Source organism: Anser cygnoides, chromosome 5 (assembly GCF_040182565.1).
Source record: "Anser cygnoides isolate HZ-2024a breed goose chromosome 5, Taihu_goose_T2T_genome, whole genome shotgun sequence".
NCBI classification, from domain to species: domain Eukaryota; kingdom Metazoa; phylum Chordata; class Aves; order Anseriformes; family Anatidae; genus Anser; species Anser cygnoides.
In genome coordinates, this window is record NC_089877.1 from 5451502 (window position 1) to 5469786 (window position 18285).

Consider the following 18285-nt stretch of genomic DNA (forward strand, 5'->3'; position numbering starts at 1 on the left):
TATTCAAAATGTAAACAAAACACCAAACCATTGCAGCCATATAAACAATCATATATTTCAGTCATCCTGAAAAGAACTTGAAGTTAACTGTAACCCACAACTTAGACCCAATTAAAAAAACTCATTTCAACTTCAGCAAAGTCTGATATTCTTGCACCTTTTTTTCCAATGGCAATCCTTCTCCATTTGTCCCGTAAGGAAACCACAACCATTAAGTTCAAATTTTGCACTTGTTTTTCTTAAGGAACAGGTCTTTTAAACATAGTAGTACACAAACTGTAATAAAAGCTTAACTAAAAAAATAGAAAAGATACAATTTCACTAGTATTAGATTACCACAATTCCTATTAACAGACTAAAAATGCTGCTAGATACTACAAAAAAAAAATACTGATAGTGATGTTATTTTTTACATTTTGTACCCCTTCCATGAGAAATTGTTTATTAAAGTACCAGAATTTCAATTAAGCCACAATTACAATCATTATATAATTATATATTGAGATACATTAAAATGACATTAAAGTTGTAAATACAATATTCTCTCATATTAATGCTCCCTTCTGCTCTTTATCATTGTCAAACAACAATTATGGAAGTTTTAGAAAACAGGCGTAACAGCTGTGCCTTTCTATTTGATTTTGCACACTCGGGTAGTACAATATACGTGAACATGAATTTTAAATATTATTATCCTAGTGTTGTTTTGTATAAAAAATAATTGAAAATAATGACAATCTACAAATATCTGTAACTAAATCTACCTACCCAGGAGTGGCAGGGCTCTATCAGCACATCTCTACATTACTAGATCTGCTGAGCTTTTGTGCTCCGTCTTCCAGAATATGTTCTTATTAACTCTTCTTTCACTGTACTTCAGTCCTACAAAGGAATGATGGGTGACATCTGAGTAACAAGGCTCAGGAAAAGTGTTAAAAAATATCCAAATGACCAAATATTTTAAATGCCATACTCAAACAAAGAAACAAAAAGTGCATCGTAATGACATGTTCTTAACCTCCTCTATTTTTCCTCCTCTGTAAAGAAGATATTCATAAAGACCAACTTAACTGAGAGCAGGTCATCCTTTAAGCACAGAGATTCCTCTCACAGAGTCAGAGCAGAAGCCTAAATGTAGAAGCCCTCTAGACTTCTACAGGAACTTTTCATCCACTTGCAAGGAACTGAGCACCCTTTATGAGATAAGTTGTCCATCAGCATCTTTACACCGTGTGCAGACCCCTGTGTTATGGGCTCTTCACCTTTAGTCAGTCCCTGCAGTGTGGTCTTCTGCCTTGCAGGTGACTACACGTGGTGTTTGCAGTCATAGCCTACTTCATCCTGCCTTGCCTCTAACCTTCAAAACCCCAAAATTTCCTTGATCTAGCACAGAGATAGAGGGGTGAGGGGGCAGACTTACTGCCTCAAGCCTGAAATGTTTCACTGTTGTAGTGACAAAGTAAAACAATAAAAGTGCAAATAACAGTTTGGGAATAGAAGAAACCAAGCCAAAACAAACTACTAAAGACAAGTGGATGCAATGAAACGCAGCTTAGATCTCTGCAAGTCAAAAAGAAGTTCAGACTCACCCCAACTACTGAGAAGAACAGCAGATTTGGGGCACGTTCTGACTATCTATACTGTACGTGCACACGTGAGAAGATTTGGGGGTACAGCTATAGATGAAAAGTTTGTGGCTGAAATGACTGCACAAAGACAATGTGAACACACAGACTGAAAAACATTCAAAAAAGACCTAATGAAGACTTTACCTGTTTAGCTCTTTCACTAAACAAGAAAATTGCAATCACTTGTTTTGAACCAGGTGTTAAGGAGGTTTCAACAGGACTGAGTACATTCACATGTATTCACTGCTGCTTTCATCCGGAGCGGTTTATTTCAGTTCTGTTTTGAAAACCTGTAACCAAACAACTTTAACCCTAAGCTGCAACGTGACCTGGCACACGGCGCTCACACATTTCCATATGCACACTTGGACCTCCTGGCGTTGGCTAGTCTGTTATAGCTCTGCCGTGTGGGCAAGTCACTACGGGACGAGGATATTAAAACAGAAGGGGGTTCTTAACGGCAAGTGCGAGAGCCGCTGAGGGGCCGGGCGGCTGCTGAAGTGACCCGAGAGCTGGAGGAGCGACCCCGCCCCTCTGTCCTCGCCCCTCAGAGCCGGGAAAAAACGGCCCTCCCAAAAAACGGCCCGCCCAACGGCCCGCCTCGTGCCCGCCCAACGGCCCGCCTCGCGCTCCTCTAACGGCCCTCCTCGCGCTAGCGCTCGCGAGCACCCCCCATCTCCCCCGCCCCCCGCCAATCAGCGCGCAGGGCCGTCCCCGCCGCCGCGGAGGCTTCTGGGCCTTGTAGTCCTCGCCAGCGCGCTCCGCGCCGCGCAGGCCGCGGGGAGAACTACACGTTCCGGCTCCCCCCGCGGCCGCCCCGCCCCGGGGCCGCGACCCGGCGCTGTGGGAGGGAGCGGCTCCGGCGGCAGGAAGGCGGCGGAGGGGCCCGGACAGCAGCCGCGGCCATGAGCTCGGCGCGGGACTCGCAGCCTCAGCACGGCCTCAAGCGAGCGGCCTCGCCCGACGTAATGGGCGCGGGGGCGGCGGGGGGCCGGGGGCCGGGGGCCGGGGGCCGGGGGCCGGGGGCCGGGGGCCGGGGGGGGCCGGGGCCGGGGCCGGGGCCGGGGCCGGGGCCGGGGCCGGGGCCGGGGGGGGCCGGGGCCGGGGCCGGGGCCGGGGCCGGGGCCGGGGCCGGGGCCGGGGCCGGGGCCGGGGCCGGGGCCGGGGCCGGGGCCGGGGCCGGGGCCGGGCGCAGCGATCGTGTGCTCCCCGCAGGGCTCCAGCAGCTGGGAGGCGGCGGACCTGGGCAACGAGGAGCGCAAGCAGAAGTTCCTGAGGCTGATGGGCGCCGCCAAGGTGAGGCCGCGCCGCTGCGTTAAAGCACCACGGTGTTAAAACGTGCCGCCGCCACTAACCGTGACGCCTGCTTAAATGCTCAAAGCACCCTGCCGTCTAACGCCACTTCGTGCCTCTAGGGAGACACTTGCTAATGAGTGACTGCTTAGCCACTGTATTGATGAGCACCAGTCCCAAAGTGGGACTGCAATAGGATGCGAAGGCTGAGCATAATGTCAGAGACTCAAAGGGTGAACTGTTGGAACCTGGATTCGCACTCCTCTGGTGTTGCTATCGCGTAGTTTTCGTATCAGATGGTCACCATCTTTCCTTATCTAGCATAGTAGCATGGCTTGTCTTTGGATTGGCAAAAAACAGGGAAGAAAAGAGACAGCTTTGGGGTGTGGGAAGAGGAAAGAATATCTAGTTGTGGGGGCTTTTTTCCAGAAAAAATCAGTGAACCATAAAAACGAAATGAGCTTCATCAATGGATAGCAGTAGTTAGCTAGCAAATCGTACGGTCTTAGAGTTGGTTGTCAAGATTTGATTGGAAATGTTTCCCACTAGAGATTTCCAGAATGTTGGCAGAGCTGTCAGTGCCTAAAGCTCCAAAACAAACTGCATTTTCTTTTAGAAAGAACATACTGGCCGCCTTGTTATCGGAGACCACAGATCAACCTCTCACTTCAGGACAGGTCAGTTTATCCAACAGCTGCTACAAAGTTGGAAATCAAATGCTCACTTAAGAACATCCCAGAACTTTGAGCACGGTCAATGTCGCAGGGAGGGATTTCAGGTTTTGTGGCTGAAAGTGAAGACAGATCCGTTTGCGAAGTTGGTAATTTCTCGTTAGAGTACTGACAGTTTCTCTGACCGCGCGCATTCACCTTCTGAAGCCCAGGGTCAGAAAAGTACTTGATGGTCAGTTAAACTTGTGTACGAATGCCTTGTAAACCAGGGTCTGCAGGTCCTTGTCGTATTTTCTTATCAAAATAAGAAAGTAAAGTGTTATTGCTTTTAGTACCTAGCAGTATTACGCTGCTTCTGTGTTGCCGGGTATGGATATCCACACCTCTAACTCAGTGTGTGTGTTGGGGGGGAAGAGAACAACAAAAAACCAAGATCGATTTCTCCTCCAACCTGATTACCTATTGAATGGAAATATCTCTACCTTAAAGCAACGAGATAGAAGAGGGGAAGATATGCAAGGTCATCTTGGAATTAGCACTAATTTGATGTTATATAACATACAACTCCTTATCAGACTTGCTCAGTCAAAGTACACCAAAATGAAGCTGGGCTGGACTGTCTGACAGAAGCTGTAATAAAACTGTACAGAAGAGCAACTGTCAAGAGGTTCAGAAAACTTATTTCCCTGATATGCCCCACAAGTCATTTTTCAATTGATGAAAAATGGTGGGCAGGCCAAAACACCAAGGGAAGCCTGGGGATTGTTTCCAGGCTCTGCTATTAGCCTGCAGAGTGACTGTGAATCACCTCCTTGGACCTGAATTTCCTAGGGTGCTGCTTCTTAAGGAATCATAAATACTCAGAACTGCATTGTTATTAGCAAGAAGTGCTGCTTTTTCACAAAAAATCAGGACAGCTATTTTCTTAACACTTTACTTCCTTTTCCAACATAAGGTTTTCCTCCTCCTAGAGTAACAGATGGCTCTACCTTCTAAATGAGGAAAAGTTTGTAATATACTTTTGGTTTACAGTGATATAGGTTAAAAACTAATGTTGTAGAGCTTTTTGCAGGGAAGATTTAGAGGTTTCTACTTTTCACAAGAACAGAGGATACTCAACTATTTTGGATCATATTTTTCCCCCCAGTAGAAATGCTCCTTTATTTACTTACACAAACAAGTAGTACTAAAGGGCATGTAGAAGTAGTAGCTCGTGTTCTGTTAACTAGATAAGAAAATTAGTTTTCCTGTTAATTCCTAAAGGTGGGCAAGAGTAAAGAGTAACTGTTCCTGATAATTCAGGCTGCATGAAATAATTTCAGGTGCAGCTCTATAAACAAGAGTGGTAGTATTGTTCTAACTGCTAATGCAATATATTAATTACAGTTTAATTATGGTAATCGTGTGCTATACAGTGAAGGTCAGAAACTTTGTCCTGGCTGTGACGTGTTGCAGTACTGGGGGGAAGCACAGAAAAGTCATACTGGTTGCACCTACCTTGTTGAGTAGAACATGCACTGTGCATGGTACATCTCTGTCTGAAGGCGTCAGGTCTTAGGAACATACTGTCCCATCAGACAGATGTATCACAGCAGTTTTGCTTGCACACTTGATAACACTGCTTTTAAATCTGAATGGTTTGTATACAATAATACCCAATCCAGTAGTTTCTAAGGAAGGTGGCTACATTTAAACTTTTTCACCTATATTGTGATAAACTTTGAAAATCTGGTGACTTTGTGTAATTTGATGTCTTTGTTAATTTGAATGAACCATAACCAAAGTACACTGGACATGCAGGGGAAGAAGACAAGAAAATGAATGAAGAACTGGAGTCTCAGTACCAACAAAGCATGGACAGCACCATGTCTGGACGAAACCGGCGCCATTGTGGACTTGGTTTCAGTGAGGTAGTAAGTTAATTATTTCTCTCATGATTTGGCTGCCACTTCAGTGAGACAAGATGATACATGGTTTAAAAATCTAATAACCGTGCATTGTGGTGAACTTGCACGGTTTCAGTTAAATGAGAAACTCACTGGAGTCGCGTGACCCTTATTTGTGTGCGCTGTTGTGGCCACGTAGGTGCCTGGAGATGATGGATGCTTTCCTTTGTTCTGAAAAGTGCTATGACATACTCCATAGTAGTCAAGACTGATTAGGACAAAGTTGCAAATATATTAAATGAGTGTTGTCATGGAATACATAAAGGGGGGGGGGGGGGGGGGTAACCATCTGCATTGTCACAGAGAGCTAATTAATCTGTTTTGGCTTCTTGCTGCTGTGAGGTGCATACCTCCCTATGGCCCTGAAAACTAAGCAGAAATAGAGGGGTCAGAGGAGGGAAACTAGTGCTTCAGTGGGTTGACACCCACCTGGTCTTGTACTTGCAAGGAATTACATAGGGATGAGCAGAAAGAGAAGTGTGACCAAAAAAAAAAAAAAAAAAACCACCAAATTGGGTTATTAGGAAGCTGTCCTTATTTGCCAGTTGATGTCTCTCTTTTTTTTTTTTTCCTCCCGCTGGCACCTATTATGGCATGAAAACATGGATAATGTTTCCAGAGAGAGTAAAACAACTCGTGCTTAGAGTTCTTAATATTAAAACATGGACGCATTGCTCCTTAGGTGCATGAACAAAATTCAATTTTTGGATCCTTCTTTTTAGCTGTAGCATTGGATTACTTCAGCACTCCTAACGCTGCTTTGTAATGCTGTGCTAAATTTATTTTCAAAGATTAGTCATGACTAATCGTCAGAATTCTTGATGATCTATCAGTTAGTGTCAGCGTGTCTCATTCCCTGACAAGCATTTAAGTGTCATTGTGTACCCGGTACGCAAAAGTAAAGAATTACAGAAGTGATGGAAACTGAAACTTTTCAAACTCATTTAATGCAGTCTTTAGGGTTTCTGCTGTAATGAAATAGGAAAGTGGCCGAAGAATCTTTGGCTGTTACAGTCAGTATTGTTAACCAGTCCAGTGGGGTTCCTTTCTGTCTAATAATTTGTGTATCAAAGACCTGTGTTTAGCAAGCTAGCCCACTTTAGAACTAATACGAAAGGAGCCATTTAGCACAGCCTTCTCACTGGGCACATCTAAGAGCCACAATGGAGTTGCCAGGAAATAAGGGTTTATCTGTCTCATAATCTGAACTTCCAGTTTCAGGAAGGTGAAGAAGAGGCAGCTGGACACTCCTCTGAACACGAGAGTTCAGAGGACTCCGAAAGCGGCTCTGAGTCAGAGCAAGACGAGTCTGCAGAGGAGCTGCAAGCTGCTGAAAAGCATGATGAAGCTGAGGTTCCAGAAAACAAAAAAGAAGCGAAAAACAATTATAAGATGATGTTTGTTAAAGCTAGTGGTTCATAACTGCAGATGTAACAGCTTTGTATTTAAAGTACAGTAAGCCTTATTGTTACAGTGCGAAGTGGAGGACTGCTACAGCACAAATCTTTGTATTATGATTTTAAAAAGACCCTGTTAGATGACAAAAAGTAGTACTTGCTTTCAGTTGCCATGGATAATGTTTTTATGGGCACAGTGAGACTCCTGGTTTTTGTAAAGTGTATAAAATACTGGATGAAGAAATAAATTCCTTTTGTTCCTGCCCAATCTGTACTATATGTTATCTAAACTACCCTTCCCTTTATTTCATGCCAGAAAAGGAAAATTCCTGTTAGTGGCTTCTTCAGTTAGCACCCTAGTCTTGAATTTTTAACTATAAGATTACATGTGAATTATTGGATGTTGCAGTAGTTGTAAAATACCAATATCAGCACTATTTTGTGATGTGCTAGAGCTTTAAACAATGATTTTGTCTATAGATGCTAGTGTTGACAGGGCTAAGAACAGAAATCGCTCACTTTTGTGACAGCATTAATCACTGTATCTATCTGAAGTCCTACAACAGCTGTTGGGAAAAGATGGTTTAGAAATGCTTTATACAGTAGGAGATGAGTTGCTTCTTTTTTTCAGTTTATAATAATGATGGGGAAAAGAAACTGCAGGGAGGGTGATTTGTAGTCCTTTATACCTTTCACTAGAAAAAAAGTGATTTTGAATGATTGGCACCTGGTTATAACACTAAGCTGTTATTTTTAATAACACCGCCTGAGGAAATCATTTTACTTTGAAAGAGAAAATATACTTTAATAATGAAAAGGATATAAAAATCATTTAGCTCTTTAATATAGAGAGTACAGAGTTTCATGCGAGCCTTTCTTCCTTTCCTCGCCATACACACATCACTTGGATGTCTATGTAAATTACCACAAAAAGGTTGTACCTTTCAAGTAAAGCTGATATGCTTAAAGAGTCAGGACTTCTAGTAACTCCTTCCAACAAGAATCAACCGTATCCATTCCTTTGCAAATTTATAGCTTGTCATACTAAAGTAATCAGTAAAATAACAGAACTTTTTAGACTTAATTTCCTCATGAATGAATGAGCTGCCTCTTTGCTGGGAGGACAGAACAGCAGACCTGTACGTGTAGTGCAGCTTCATTCTCTTACAACAGTGTTTCAAGAAACACTCCAGATGCTTGTGGGGAATTTTCCATTTCTGTGTGCTATTTATTACGTGCAGATAAAATTTGCAAGCCATGTGGCTTACATGAAAGCAACAGTATGTGCTATCGTATAGGTTTATTGAATAAACAAACATAAACAGTGCAGCATCAATTGTTGGGGGAGGACTTGGAATAAGATACACTATGGAAAAAAATAAAAGCAATATGACTGTAAATAAAAAGTTTAAGGTAGCTATTTCGTTATAGTTGTGCTTAATCCCAATTTATTAAGTCATTAACTTTTAAGAACTTTGAACAGCAGCCACTCTCAAGTTCAGCGATTTGTACTTGACTTGTATGGATTTTTTTTTGTTTTTCCAATATTCCAAGATTCTAATATGTAGGTAGAAATTAAAGTTGCTTGTACACTGTTAAGAAAAACCTCTCCATGACTTAATTTTCCTAAAGACCGAGCAGCTACTGTCTAAGACACTTAAAGTGTCTAAGACACTTGAAAGCACACAAGTTGATGAACTGTTATTCCTATTTGAAAGCAGGCTTTGAACTCACTATATAGACAACTTTGCAGACAACATATTTTCATAGAAGCCTTTCATATCTTCATCAAGATGTGGCTTTGGCCAAGGCCTAAATTAGTGGAGGTAGGAAATTTGAGAAAGATGCTCGGGAATAAAAGTATAGGCATACCTGTGTTGTTACCAGATCTTTGGGATTTTTTTTCTCAATTTTGGATTTTTTTTTTCCACTGAGCAACCTCATTGCAGAAGAGGCTGTATCAAAAGTGCCAGCCCAGACATGTCCCATTTCTGTGAGATCCTCAAGACAGAAATCAGACCAACGAGGCAGTCTCTGCCTAGGTCACGCTCTCCCCTCCATCCCCCAGTCAAGCTGATTGATTAACTCTCCTTATCAGACTGAGATCAGTTTCCTCCTGTTTGGACACTCTGGCTACATTTAAACCAACATTTCACTTTTAAATTCTTTTAGATTTGGCTGCTGCCTACTATTTATTGCCTCAAGCGGTGTGCAATCACAAAAGTGCAGGCTGCAACATGGTGCATATACACCAACCTGCCTTCTCTGTCCCAGCATTGAAGCCAGTGCTGCTCATGCAACTGTTTCTTCTGCAGCTGCTCAGCATCCACAGGGCTCTTGTGACTTAACGCCACCATGCATCTAGACAGGGGCTCAGAAAGCGATGGAATCCACCCCTGCAGGCCCTGCTGCTTTCCCACTAGCCTTGAAGGAAGGGCGTATTAAACCCTCACCTGTGGGGTTTTCTCCACAGTGCAACCAACCTGGGAAGACCCAGGAAAAGCAGATCCCACTGGTAGTCCCCACATGGGCCTCTGCCTACAGAACAGGCTGCCACAATGAGCACTGCCAGGGGTCTCTTCTGCCCAGCTCTGCCCTGAACTGACTGCAGCCTCCTGCCTCATAGAACAGATTTAGGCATCAGTCCCAAATACAAATAAATAGTTCACATAAGAATAAAAAGTAAACTGAAATTAGGCATTTCTGATAAAAGCTGTTACCAGGAAGAGTCAGCACAGTGTAGCTTCCATTCCTGAAGTGCACAGCCAGTAATATAGTGAACATCTGATGAGGTTTGGTGCAACGCATTTCTAATGCTGAACTAAGACTAACCTGCTCAGAACACAGTCATACCCATTTCTGTGTAACACATATTATGTCAGCACCTGCACTTCCATCTACGAATCAGCACCGCTAAGAAATTTCTTCTATGCTGAGAAAAGCTGATTTAGTTCAGTGTAAATTCTGCAATTTTTAATTCAACAGTCAGCTTTAGCAATATTTGTTATAAAAGCACCAGGATTAGTAACTTAGAGCAGCAGCAGAGCACTTTCAGCTCTCAGCAGAGAGAGAACTGAGACGAAAATCAAGATTGTGTTTTGGTTGCTTCTGTAGTTAGTTCTCTGCCTTTTCAGGCTGATGTGGAAATTGCTCCCAGAGATGACAGCAGAACACACACACAGATCCTGAATCAGAGAGGCCAACTGCATTTGTCTTTTCAAACACGATTTGGCCACTGAAATTCCTCAACTCAAAGACCATCTCAGTAGAAAGGCAGAAGTCTGCCCATACTTGTACATGCCTTTGGAAACAACTGAAGAACGATCTGTCACAGAGCAACCACCACATCTGGTAGAGGCTCTAAACCACACTGACACTTCACCTACACAAAGGTTAATGCAGGCGCAGTACCAGCATTTGGCTTTCGAGGACCGAGAACACCTGAGCAGGTGGGAAGAACTGGTGCGCCTGTCCCCCCTCCACCTGCCCTGGAGCAGGGAACCCCTCAAGATGAGTACCATCACAGCCCCGCTGCCCACAAGGCCCTGCACTCACAGAAGAGGATGCTTCTAAGCCAAGTAAAAAGGGATCTCTATTCTCACCATCGTACAGGAATTCTTCAAGGCCAAGAAAACCTGATCTGTAAGGTGCCCTGTACCTTTATGCAACTGCTTTACAGTTTACTCTCCTTTTTTTTTCCTGAAGAGGAGGCTGACAACTTGATTCCTGAAAGCACAATTTATAGGCCAGCTTCAAAGCTATAGGTCCTTCTGAGGCACTGGTTGGGGAATTCACATCAAAGATGATGTGCACATGTTGTTCTGATGTCAGAGAGGACGGCTGGCAGAAATCTCTGTGGATTTACTACAGTCCCCAGAACAGGGATTAAATTATGCACTGAAGCTGCCTCTGTAAACTGCAGGAGACAAAGAGAATAAGTGGCAGTGCAATATCTCATAATCAAAGCCTGGCACAGTTATTTGCATTGGTCTCTTGCAAACTGTCAGGGGATTAAGAGAAGGGACATGTGTCAAGGTACACTCACTGAAGGGACAAAGTGGAAGTTGGTTTTGTTTGGTTTTAAGACTGCCACCTCAAGTACACTTTTTCCTGAGAAAAATGTCTAAGTAGTATACAGGTGTTCAGTATCATGATGGATAAATAAAAGTTTCCTCAGTTTTTGCACAGCATTAAAGAAGCAAAATGCTTAGTGATTTAATCTAATTTGACATGGGTTTGAAGTGCAGGTGCAGAATGAGCTCACACCAACAATTTGTGCTATTATCTGTCTAAATCCAGTACCATTTATGGTGTCCATAGCTCAGGAAGATCTAGCACAGGGAAAAAAAAAAAACAACACCTACCAGAAGAATGGAAACTAACATGTAATAGAAGAGAGGTTTTTTATATCATCAGTCAAGCAATACAAGAGCTCATATAAAAACCACTTCCTCACTTTGAACTTTTACACAACTGCCCACCTTGACCTGCAGGGAAATTTTCTTAAACCACTGAAGTATGTGTGCTCATCACAGGTGTATCAAGCCATATTAAAGACTGCAGAAAAAAGTTTGACAATCTGAACTGGTTTCTTTCCACCCACAGATTTATTGCTAAATAAATTGCACCAAAGGCAGGTGAAGCTTTGATCCTTAAATGTTTGGGGCCAAGTCCCCTTCTTCTCAGCCACTAAAATCTAGTGATTGTGAACTGTTTGTAAGTATGCCATCAGCACCTCTCTTTCCAAAGAATATTTTTTTGTTAAAAAAGTGACAATCTTAACATAAGAAGTCAATACCTGACAGAGAAAAGAAAAAAAGACCCAATTTACTCAGTAGTGAACTGAAGAAGCCATGCTACTCAAAGCCCAAATAAGATCTGCACATAAAATCATTTGCCAAGTCACTTTTAAACTGCATCCAGACAAGTGAAGAATTCTCAGGCACGTGGAGGGATTTGAGGCAAGCAGGGAACACAGCCATACCCGTGCACTGCTCCTCTGTTCCCTCAGGGTCTCGGACAGGTGAGGACTTGCAGAGTGAGCAGAGCAGTTCTGGCACTCGTCCGATGGTCTCTCGGCTTCTGCTGATTCTGCCTCTTAGCACCAAATGAACAGAGAACGGGATCAACACGTGTACACGTGTGCACAAAGCCACCGCAAACCTCTGCTGGGCAGAAGACAAAACCCTGCTCTGGGGGAGGAGGGGGCGGAGAAGAGTATCCTCAAAGGCCCAGTATGGAAGAAGCAGAGCAAAGACACAGACGAACTGCTCAGCATGAAAACGTGGCCAGAAAAAACAATAACAGAGACAATATAGGAGACAAACAGAATTTGAAGTGACGTTTCTGCTGTCGGCTAGCTTTTCCCCCCAGCACGGTACAGCTCAGTGCAACTAAAAAGCCAACTGCTGCATTCCATCCGGGTTCCACCTTGCACAACCCATCAGCCAGCGTTTCAGAAAAGCCTCTCATGTATCAAGAGATGAACCAGAAAACAACGTTAAGGCTTTTCTCAATTCTGGCTCTGGAGATAAAAACAAGGCAGCCCAGCCCAAGACCACCGCAGGCCCTGCAGCACCACACCTTGCAACAGCAGAGCACAGTGGCTGAGAGAGAAACGCTCGCTGGGGCCAGGCTCTGGGCCAGGGGAGATCAGCCTTTTCTACCCCTGGCTCTGGGACAAGCTGTTGCCATGGGGAAGAGGAGGGTTTCACCAATACTAGCCATTCTTAACTGGAATTTGGCCGAAAAGAACAAAGCAAAGCAGCTAACAACAGCAAAGAACCTTCCTATAACCAAAACACTACCTTATGCCATCGGTGATCGTCTCCATCCACTGCCACCATCAACACTACTCTTATTTATCCCCTTCACAAAGGTGTTTTTTTGTTTGGTTGGTTTGTTTTGTTTTTACTAGCACAATGGACTTACGTACTTGCCAGGTATTCTTACCTCCCCCTCTACAATTTAGCCCAACTCCCTTTATCAAAGCGTTTTGTTTCTGCCAGAGCCAATGTATTTCAGCTCCTTCAAGCTTTTTACAGGTATCTCACTTCAAACCACTAGGCTGTTCCCCTCTCTCACCTCCAGCCTCTTACTGAGTCTTGTCTGCAGATACATCTCTGCCATTATTTCCTACAACTCACTACTCACCCTCGTTTTCTTAATTTCTTTCATCCTTCAGTGCTTTCTTATGCTTAGCTCCTGGTAAAAGGTTTCTTTTAGTGGGAAGAAGAAAAAAAAAAAAAAACACATTATTCTTTAAGCTTACATCTTATAACTGTTTCATCAATAACTGCTGGCCGGAAAAAAAAAAAAAAAAGCTAATTCATAATTTCATAATGTTTTGTCTGGAGGCTGTTTTACGCTCTCTGTAAAGCAACCAGGAACACTTACAAGTAAATAACAGGTAAACAGGGCACAAATGTGTGCATATGCAATGCCTTCTGGTTTTATTTTCTTTTATAATTAGCACCCCGAGTTATTCTGTCACCTCCCCGTAATTTCATGGTAAGCTTTATAATTTTACCTTCCTCTTAGGTATACCTGTAGCTTAACATTCAAAGTATGGTTGTTGCACAGAATACCTCAACAGACTTGTATTAAAAATGCTCTTTAAAATTCCAAAGCTTTGAACTAAAGAAATATCTCAAGAAGTTTTCATGGAAAGTTCATCTCAGTTGGTTCAATTCAGCCACAGTTAGATGCACCTTTTCAAATAATGGAAAAAAAATGTAAAGGGGTCAGACCCAATCAATACACTTGTTCAAACAGAATTTCAGGCACTGTGATGTGTGTACTTTTTGTGCTCTTTCTTTGTACTGCTCCACTATGAAGAAAGGTTGCTTTTGCTAGTAGAGCAATAAAAGTCTTAGCCTTTTGAATACAGCCAAATAACCAATGGGAATGTTTACTAGGTGTGGAAAATATAGCTATTTTTCATGTCTTTCCTGTGCTCGTCTTTGTTCTTTTTATAACTACGCAATACATACACACACACACCACAAGCAAACACTTTAAAATACCCGAAGACAGACATAAATCAGAGGAGTAACATCAGATCATGCCTTCTATATCTTCTAAGTTTTGACACTAAGTAAATCCAGTCTTTCCTTCATACAACATCCAGAAGTTAATTGCTAAGACACATGGGAAACGTGCGGTTTTACAGAGAGCAAAACCCAACAATATAAAATAAATACACATATTTAAAGGACTGGAAATCGGATGGGCAAGTGAGGCTGGTGCAAAAACGATCCTGTGAACATGCTGGGTGTGCTCTGCCTGTGCCCAGCACCACCCTCCCCTCCAAAAGGGGTGCCTCAGGCCACCTCACTTGACCTTTGGCAATTTTTTTGAAATAGCAACACACAAGTTCAGTGGCATCTTTCAGTAGCTTTTAGTTACAGACATATGCAACTTTCCAGAATAGCATCCCTCAATACGATTGTTTCCTGAAAAATCTCTCTAGCGAAAGTGTGCTTGTTTTGTTTTGTTTTTCCTCCAACTGTTCCAAAACAGTCTGGATGCCTCCGAGTACAGTCATTACCCAGTCCTTCAAAACACACAGCTTTATACGCTCATACAAAGTCAGGCAACAGCTCAACAGGATTTCGTAACAGCCTATCCATATGTACAATAGTGAAAAATGGGGGGGCCGAGGGGGTGTTACACAAGTTCAGAAAGGTGAAAGCTGTGCTAGTTATAACTATTAGGCTGCAGTTTTATAAATTCAGCTGTGTAATAAATGAAACACTAATAATGTTAGTACAAGAAATTGACAACGCTGAAGAGGAAAGAATGCCCTCTACATAATTTTTGCTTAGTCTAACATTACAAAACACTACAGTGAAAACAGTACCTTCAAAAGAACTGCTTTCTAATTACATTTCTGTTTAATTATAATTACACTTAAGCTTCTTAATAGGCAGTGGAAAAGTGTTGCCTTCTGACTGAAATGATATTGAACAGTAGTCTGCAAGTAGTCATCATTTTTTCTAGTCTTGATATCAGAAGTAAGACCTATAAAATAACATTTTGATGGAAACAAAACTGAAAAAGGAAATCGTCCCAAAGCAAACACTAGATACAAATGAAACTTAGCTGTAATTATTTAAAGACTACACCCATCCCTGTAAAAGGATAGTCACTGAAGAATAGCATTTCACATATTTAATAAAAAGTTTTAGAAGAAAATCAATCGACTTTTTTTTTCCCGAAGTACGGAATTAACTGCGGACATGGAGCAAAATCATTAGAGAGGCTCATCTCACTGAAAACATTCATGGTATAACCATTTAGGGCAAAATCCTCCTCTTTCATGCAAGCTTGAGTGAGCAGATTTTGTGTGCACGACTGAAGGAAAGAAAATGAACATCTCCTGCAACCTGCAGAGCAAAACTGCCCGCAGCCCTTCCCCTTCACTGCTAGAGCAGCAGAGGACTGCGCTCCTCACCCACCAGCTATGGCCACATACTCTTCCAGCCTGCGTAACAAAGCTTCTGGAGAAAGAATGCAGCTTCACTGAACCACAAAACACGTGGTCAAAGGCTCCTTTGTGTTTCCAGCCCAAGTGTCTGAGAAACAGGAGGAGCGCGTCCTAAGCAGCTCAACCCTGAGTTCCTGCTTCATGCGTCTGGAGCTCAGCTGCTCCCATTGTTAAATGCTTGCTCTCGAGGTCGCAGAGTCAATGCTAAGCCACAGAAATACTTCTAACTGCTTCTCTACATTTTGTTCTAGATATCAAGTTCCAGAAGAAGCAAACATTTCCAGTGGCCTCCGTCAAACTCCTGTCAATTGAGTTACAGCAGAAATCAGTATTGGTCAGTAGCTAAGTGCAATCTGCACGGCCAGTTGACCACCAGCCAGCTCTTTGTCCAATGCCACTTTCACCTCCACGTTTAGGTGATGAGTGAGTGACTGTGAGTTACTTTTGATACTTCATTTCACCAGAAACTAAAGGACCAAGAAAGTGTCAGACAAACACACATCTGCAAAATAGAAAGGACAGCATCGTAGTTGGTTGTATTTAAGGCAGTACCCTGAACAATCTTTCTATTCAAGAATAAACAGATTTAATCAGATGGTAAGAAACATTTCTAAAAAAAAATGAAGCTTTTATGTAGGGGGGAACTTGATTCACATCCTAACAATACAAGTGCAAACTTTGGGAGCTTCAATGGGATTTGAACCCATTGAACCCATTGAACCCATTGAACCAAAGAAGGGCAAAAAGTGGTAGCAACATGAGCAACTCTGGATTTCCAACTGGATGGATGCTGGTAAGAGAGCAGATAAAACAGAGGCGAAAGGAGGCAGTTATGTTAATATTTTAATCTGTACATATACCATTTTCCAAACTGTTACATTTTATTTAAATTAATGTTTTCTTGCAAAATAGTCATTTATGCTTTCAAAACTTTTTATAAAGGCAAAAATAAATCATTATTTTGGCAAAAGGCTTTGAAGTTGATACTGGCAGTATTGAGGTAAAATAGATTACATTAGCTAAATATATATTTTTAAGAGTATTTCTGAGTACAGTGTTAATATAATATGATTTCTGTCAAAATCTGAAACTTGAAGGTCAGTCAGTTTCCAGGGGACTATATCTATCACTTGGATATAAAAAACAAGTTAGTGGTTTCACAAAATACTGCAGAAGTATTTGTCAGCCATTTCTCATCTAGAGCTGAACTCAACTAACCATTACATAGTATTGGGCAATTTTTGCGTATCTTGCACTCAGTTCTGTTTTGTCTTCTTCAAGTAAAGCAGTTGCAGCCATTCATTTAATCTTATTTTCTCCTTATGTAACCACCTCACCCTTTGCCCTATAAGTAAGTAAAACACTGAATTTCAAAGTTTGGCAAAGTAAAGCACCAGGAGAGCTTACGTACAAAATTAACAGGTGCCACGTTACGTTAGTTTTACCGTTTCCAGGATAAATACTAGTCAATACATCATATTATACTGTTTATTGAAAAAAAATCAAAAGAAAAAAATATATTTTCTAGTAAAATGGCATGCCCTATTTTTTATTGCTTACTTCACATATTGTAATTTAAAGTTTTCTTCTTCCACATCTCAACTTTAAAAAATATATATAATTTGTTAACTGTTTGTTACTACTGTCAAGAGCAACCTAACAGACTGTATTTCGATACCATCAAGTTAATCATACGCAATCAAGAAAGGAGACAGGAGTTAAAACTGGTTATCATTATGGCTTTCATGGAAAATTTCATCTATACAGTGGTTATTAATATTTAGAAAATCAAACTAAAAGTTCCTTGCAAAATATCATTTCATGGGCAAAAGGGTGGGTGATTAACTCTACAAAAATATTCGATCCAAAACACCCTTGCATTAAACCTCTCACTTGAGTTAGCTCTACCCATACCCTATGAATGTGCATCTAAGATTGTTCAATTTACATTTTTTTCATGAAACTTTACATTGTGCATCTGAGCCTGAGGGGGAAGTAACAGCATCCTGTAACAACTACCTAAGTAGTTCCTCTTAAAATGAATGCAGCCCTTGATTTAAACAAATTCTAAAATACATTCTGTTCTAAAAATACATTGTCAGTATTTTACAGAGTTTATTAAAAGTGCCATTTATTCATATAAAAAGTCTGAACTAAGCTGAATTCAGAATAAAATGTTTTGCAATTCTCTTCATTTTCACAGAAAATCCCCCCATTATTCTCTGAACATATTTCCAAAAGAACGTGTGATCAGCCGATGAGCATCTCCACAGAAAGCAGGTAATGAATCTCCTCTTTCTTCTCTGCAGTGTCACTAGGTGGGATTTGCTTTGAGTCTTACGTCAGTGCTCGCTTACTGCTTTGGCTGGCGTGAAGTAAAACGAAACACGGTTAAACATGAAAGCAAGCAAACCGACGCCAAGCAGCAAGCACTTTCAGGAAATGTACTTTTGTGTCAAAGCCTCCTGCAGTTTGACAGAATGAACGATTAATATAGACACATTAAGCAAACAGCTATCACATGGCATCACCGAGCTCAAGCTCAAACTCTTGGGTCCCCTGCATATTGCTGGTTATTGCAGTTATTTGCTTAGCAATTTTCCAGGCACACATACATACACATGTATGCATGTATTTTTATACAGACATACAATACATTTTAAGTCTGCCTGGAATCACAGAATGGTTGAGGCTGAAAGAGACCTCTGGTTGGAAAGTCACCCTGTCCAACCCCTGCTCAAGTCAAACAATATCCTGGCACCACACTATGTTTTTGGGTTCTCGAGGCCAAACATGGGTACCCCCTATTCACATGTGAAGATGTCATGTCACAAGCAGTGATAACCAACTGGTGTATTCACT

General features: G+C 41.9%; 3 protein-coding genes across 23 annotated transcripts in view; 1 reads left to right on the forward strand and 2 right to left on the reverse strand.

Moving 5' to 3' along the window:
* The window catches only part of SOX6 (SRY-box transcription factor 6), a 415066-nt gene extending 413139 nt beyond the window's left edge, over positions 1–1927 (reverse strand). For all 12 annotated transcript variants that reach the window (XM_066997629.1, XM_066997630.1, XM_066997638.1 and 9 more), the window contains exons 1-2: positions 1773–1927; positions 769–882 (exon numbers count right to left, since the gene is read on the reverse strand). The gene's annotated coding sequence lies outside the window, so the exon portion shown is untranslated. The remainder of the gene's footprint in view (positions 1–768; positions 883–1772) is intronic.
* Positions 1928–2436: 509 nt separating this feature from the next.
* C5H11orf58 (chromosome 5 C11orf58 homolog) lies at positions 2437–8351 on the forward strand. Its single transcript, XM_066997649.1, has 5 exons — positions 2437–2593; positions 2844–2924; positions 3538–3598; positions 5393–5502; positions 6754–8351. Exons 1-5 carry the CDS (start codon positions 2534–2536, stop codon positions 6958–6960), a joined length of 519 nt encoding a protein of 172 aa, XP_066853750.1. The 5' UTR covers positions 2437–2533; the 3' UTR covers positions 6961–8351.
* Positions 8352–16248: 7897 nt separating this feature from the next.
* PLEKHA7 (pleckstrin homology domain containing A7) overlaps positions 16249–18285 on the reverse strand; it is a 149742-nt gene continuing 147705 nt past the window's right edge. For all 10 annotated transcript variants that reach the window (XM_066997619.1, XM_066997621.1, XM_066997618.1 and 7 more), the window contains one exon: positions 16249–17788. Coding sequence is in view for 1 of the 10 variants with exons in the window: in XM_066997620.1 (XP_066853721.1) it covers positions 17766–17788 (23 nt within the window). In the remaining 9 variants the exon portion in view is untranslated. The remainder of the gene's footprint in view (positions 17789–18285) is intronic.

What these genes read in the sequence shown, in the direction of transcription:
- C5H11orf58 (XM_066997649.1), top strand. Translation starts at nt 2,534, where the DNA reads ATGAGCTCGGCGCGGGACTCGCAGCCTCAGCACGGCCTCAAGCGAGCG. An exon ending in AGCGAGCGGCCTCGCCCGAC is followed by an intron (nt 2,594 to 2,843) that starts GTAATGGGCGCG and finishes TGCTCCCCGCAG; the next exon opens with GGCTCCAGCAGCTGGGAGGC. An exon ending in GGCTGATGGGCGCCGCCAAG is followed by an intron (nt 2,925 to 3,537) that starts GTGAGGCCGCGC and finishes ATTTTCTTTTAG; the next exon opens with AAAGAACATACTGGCCGCCT.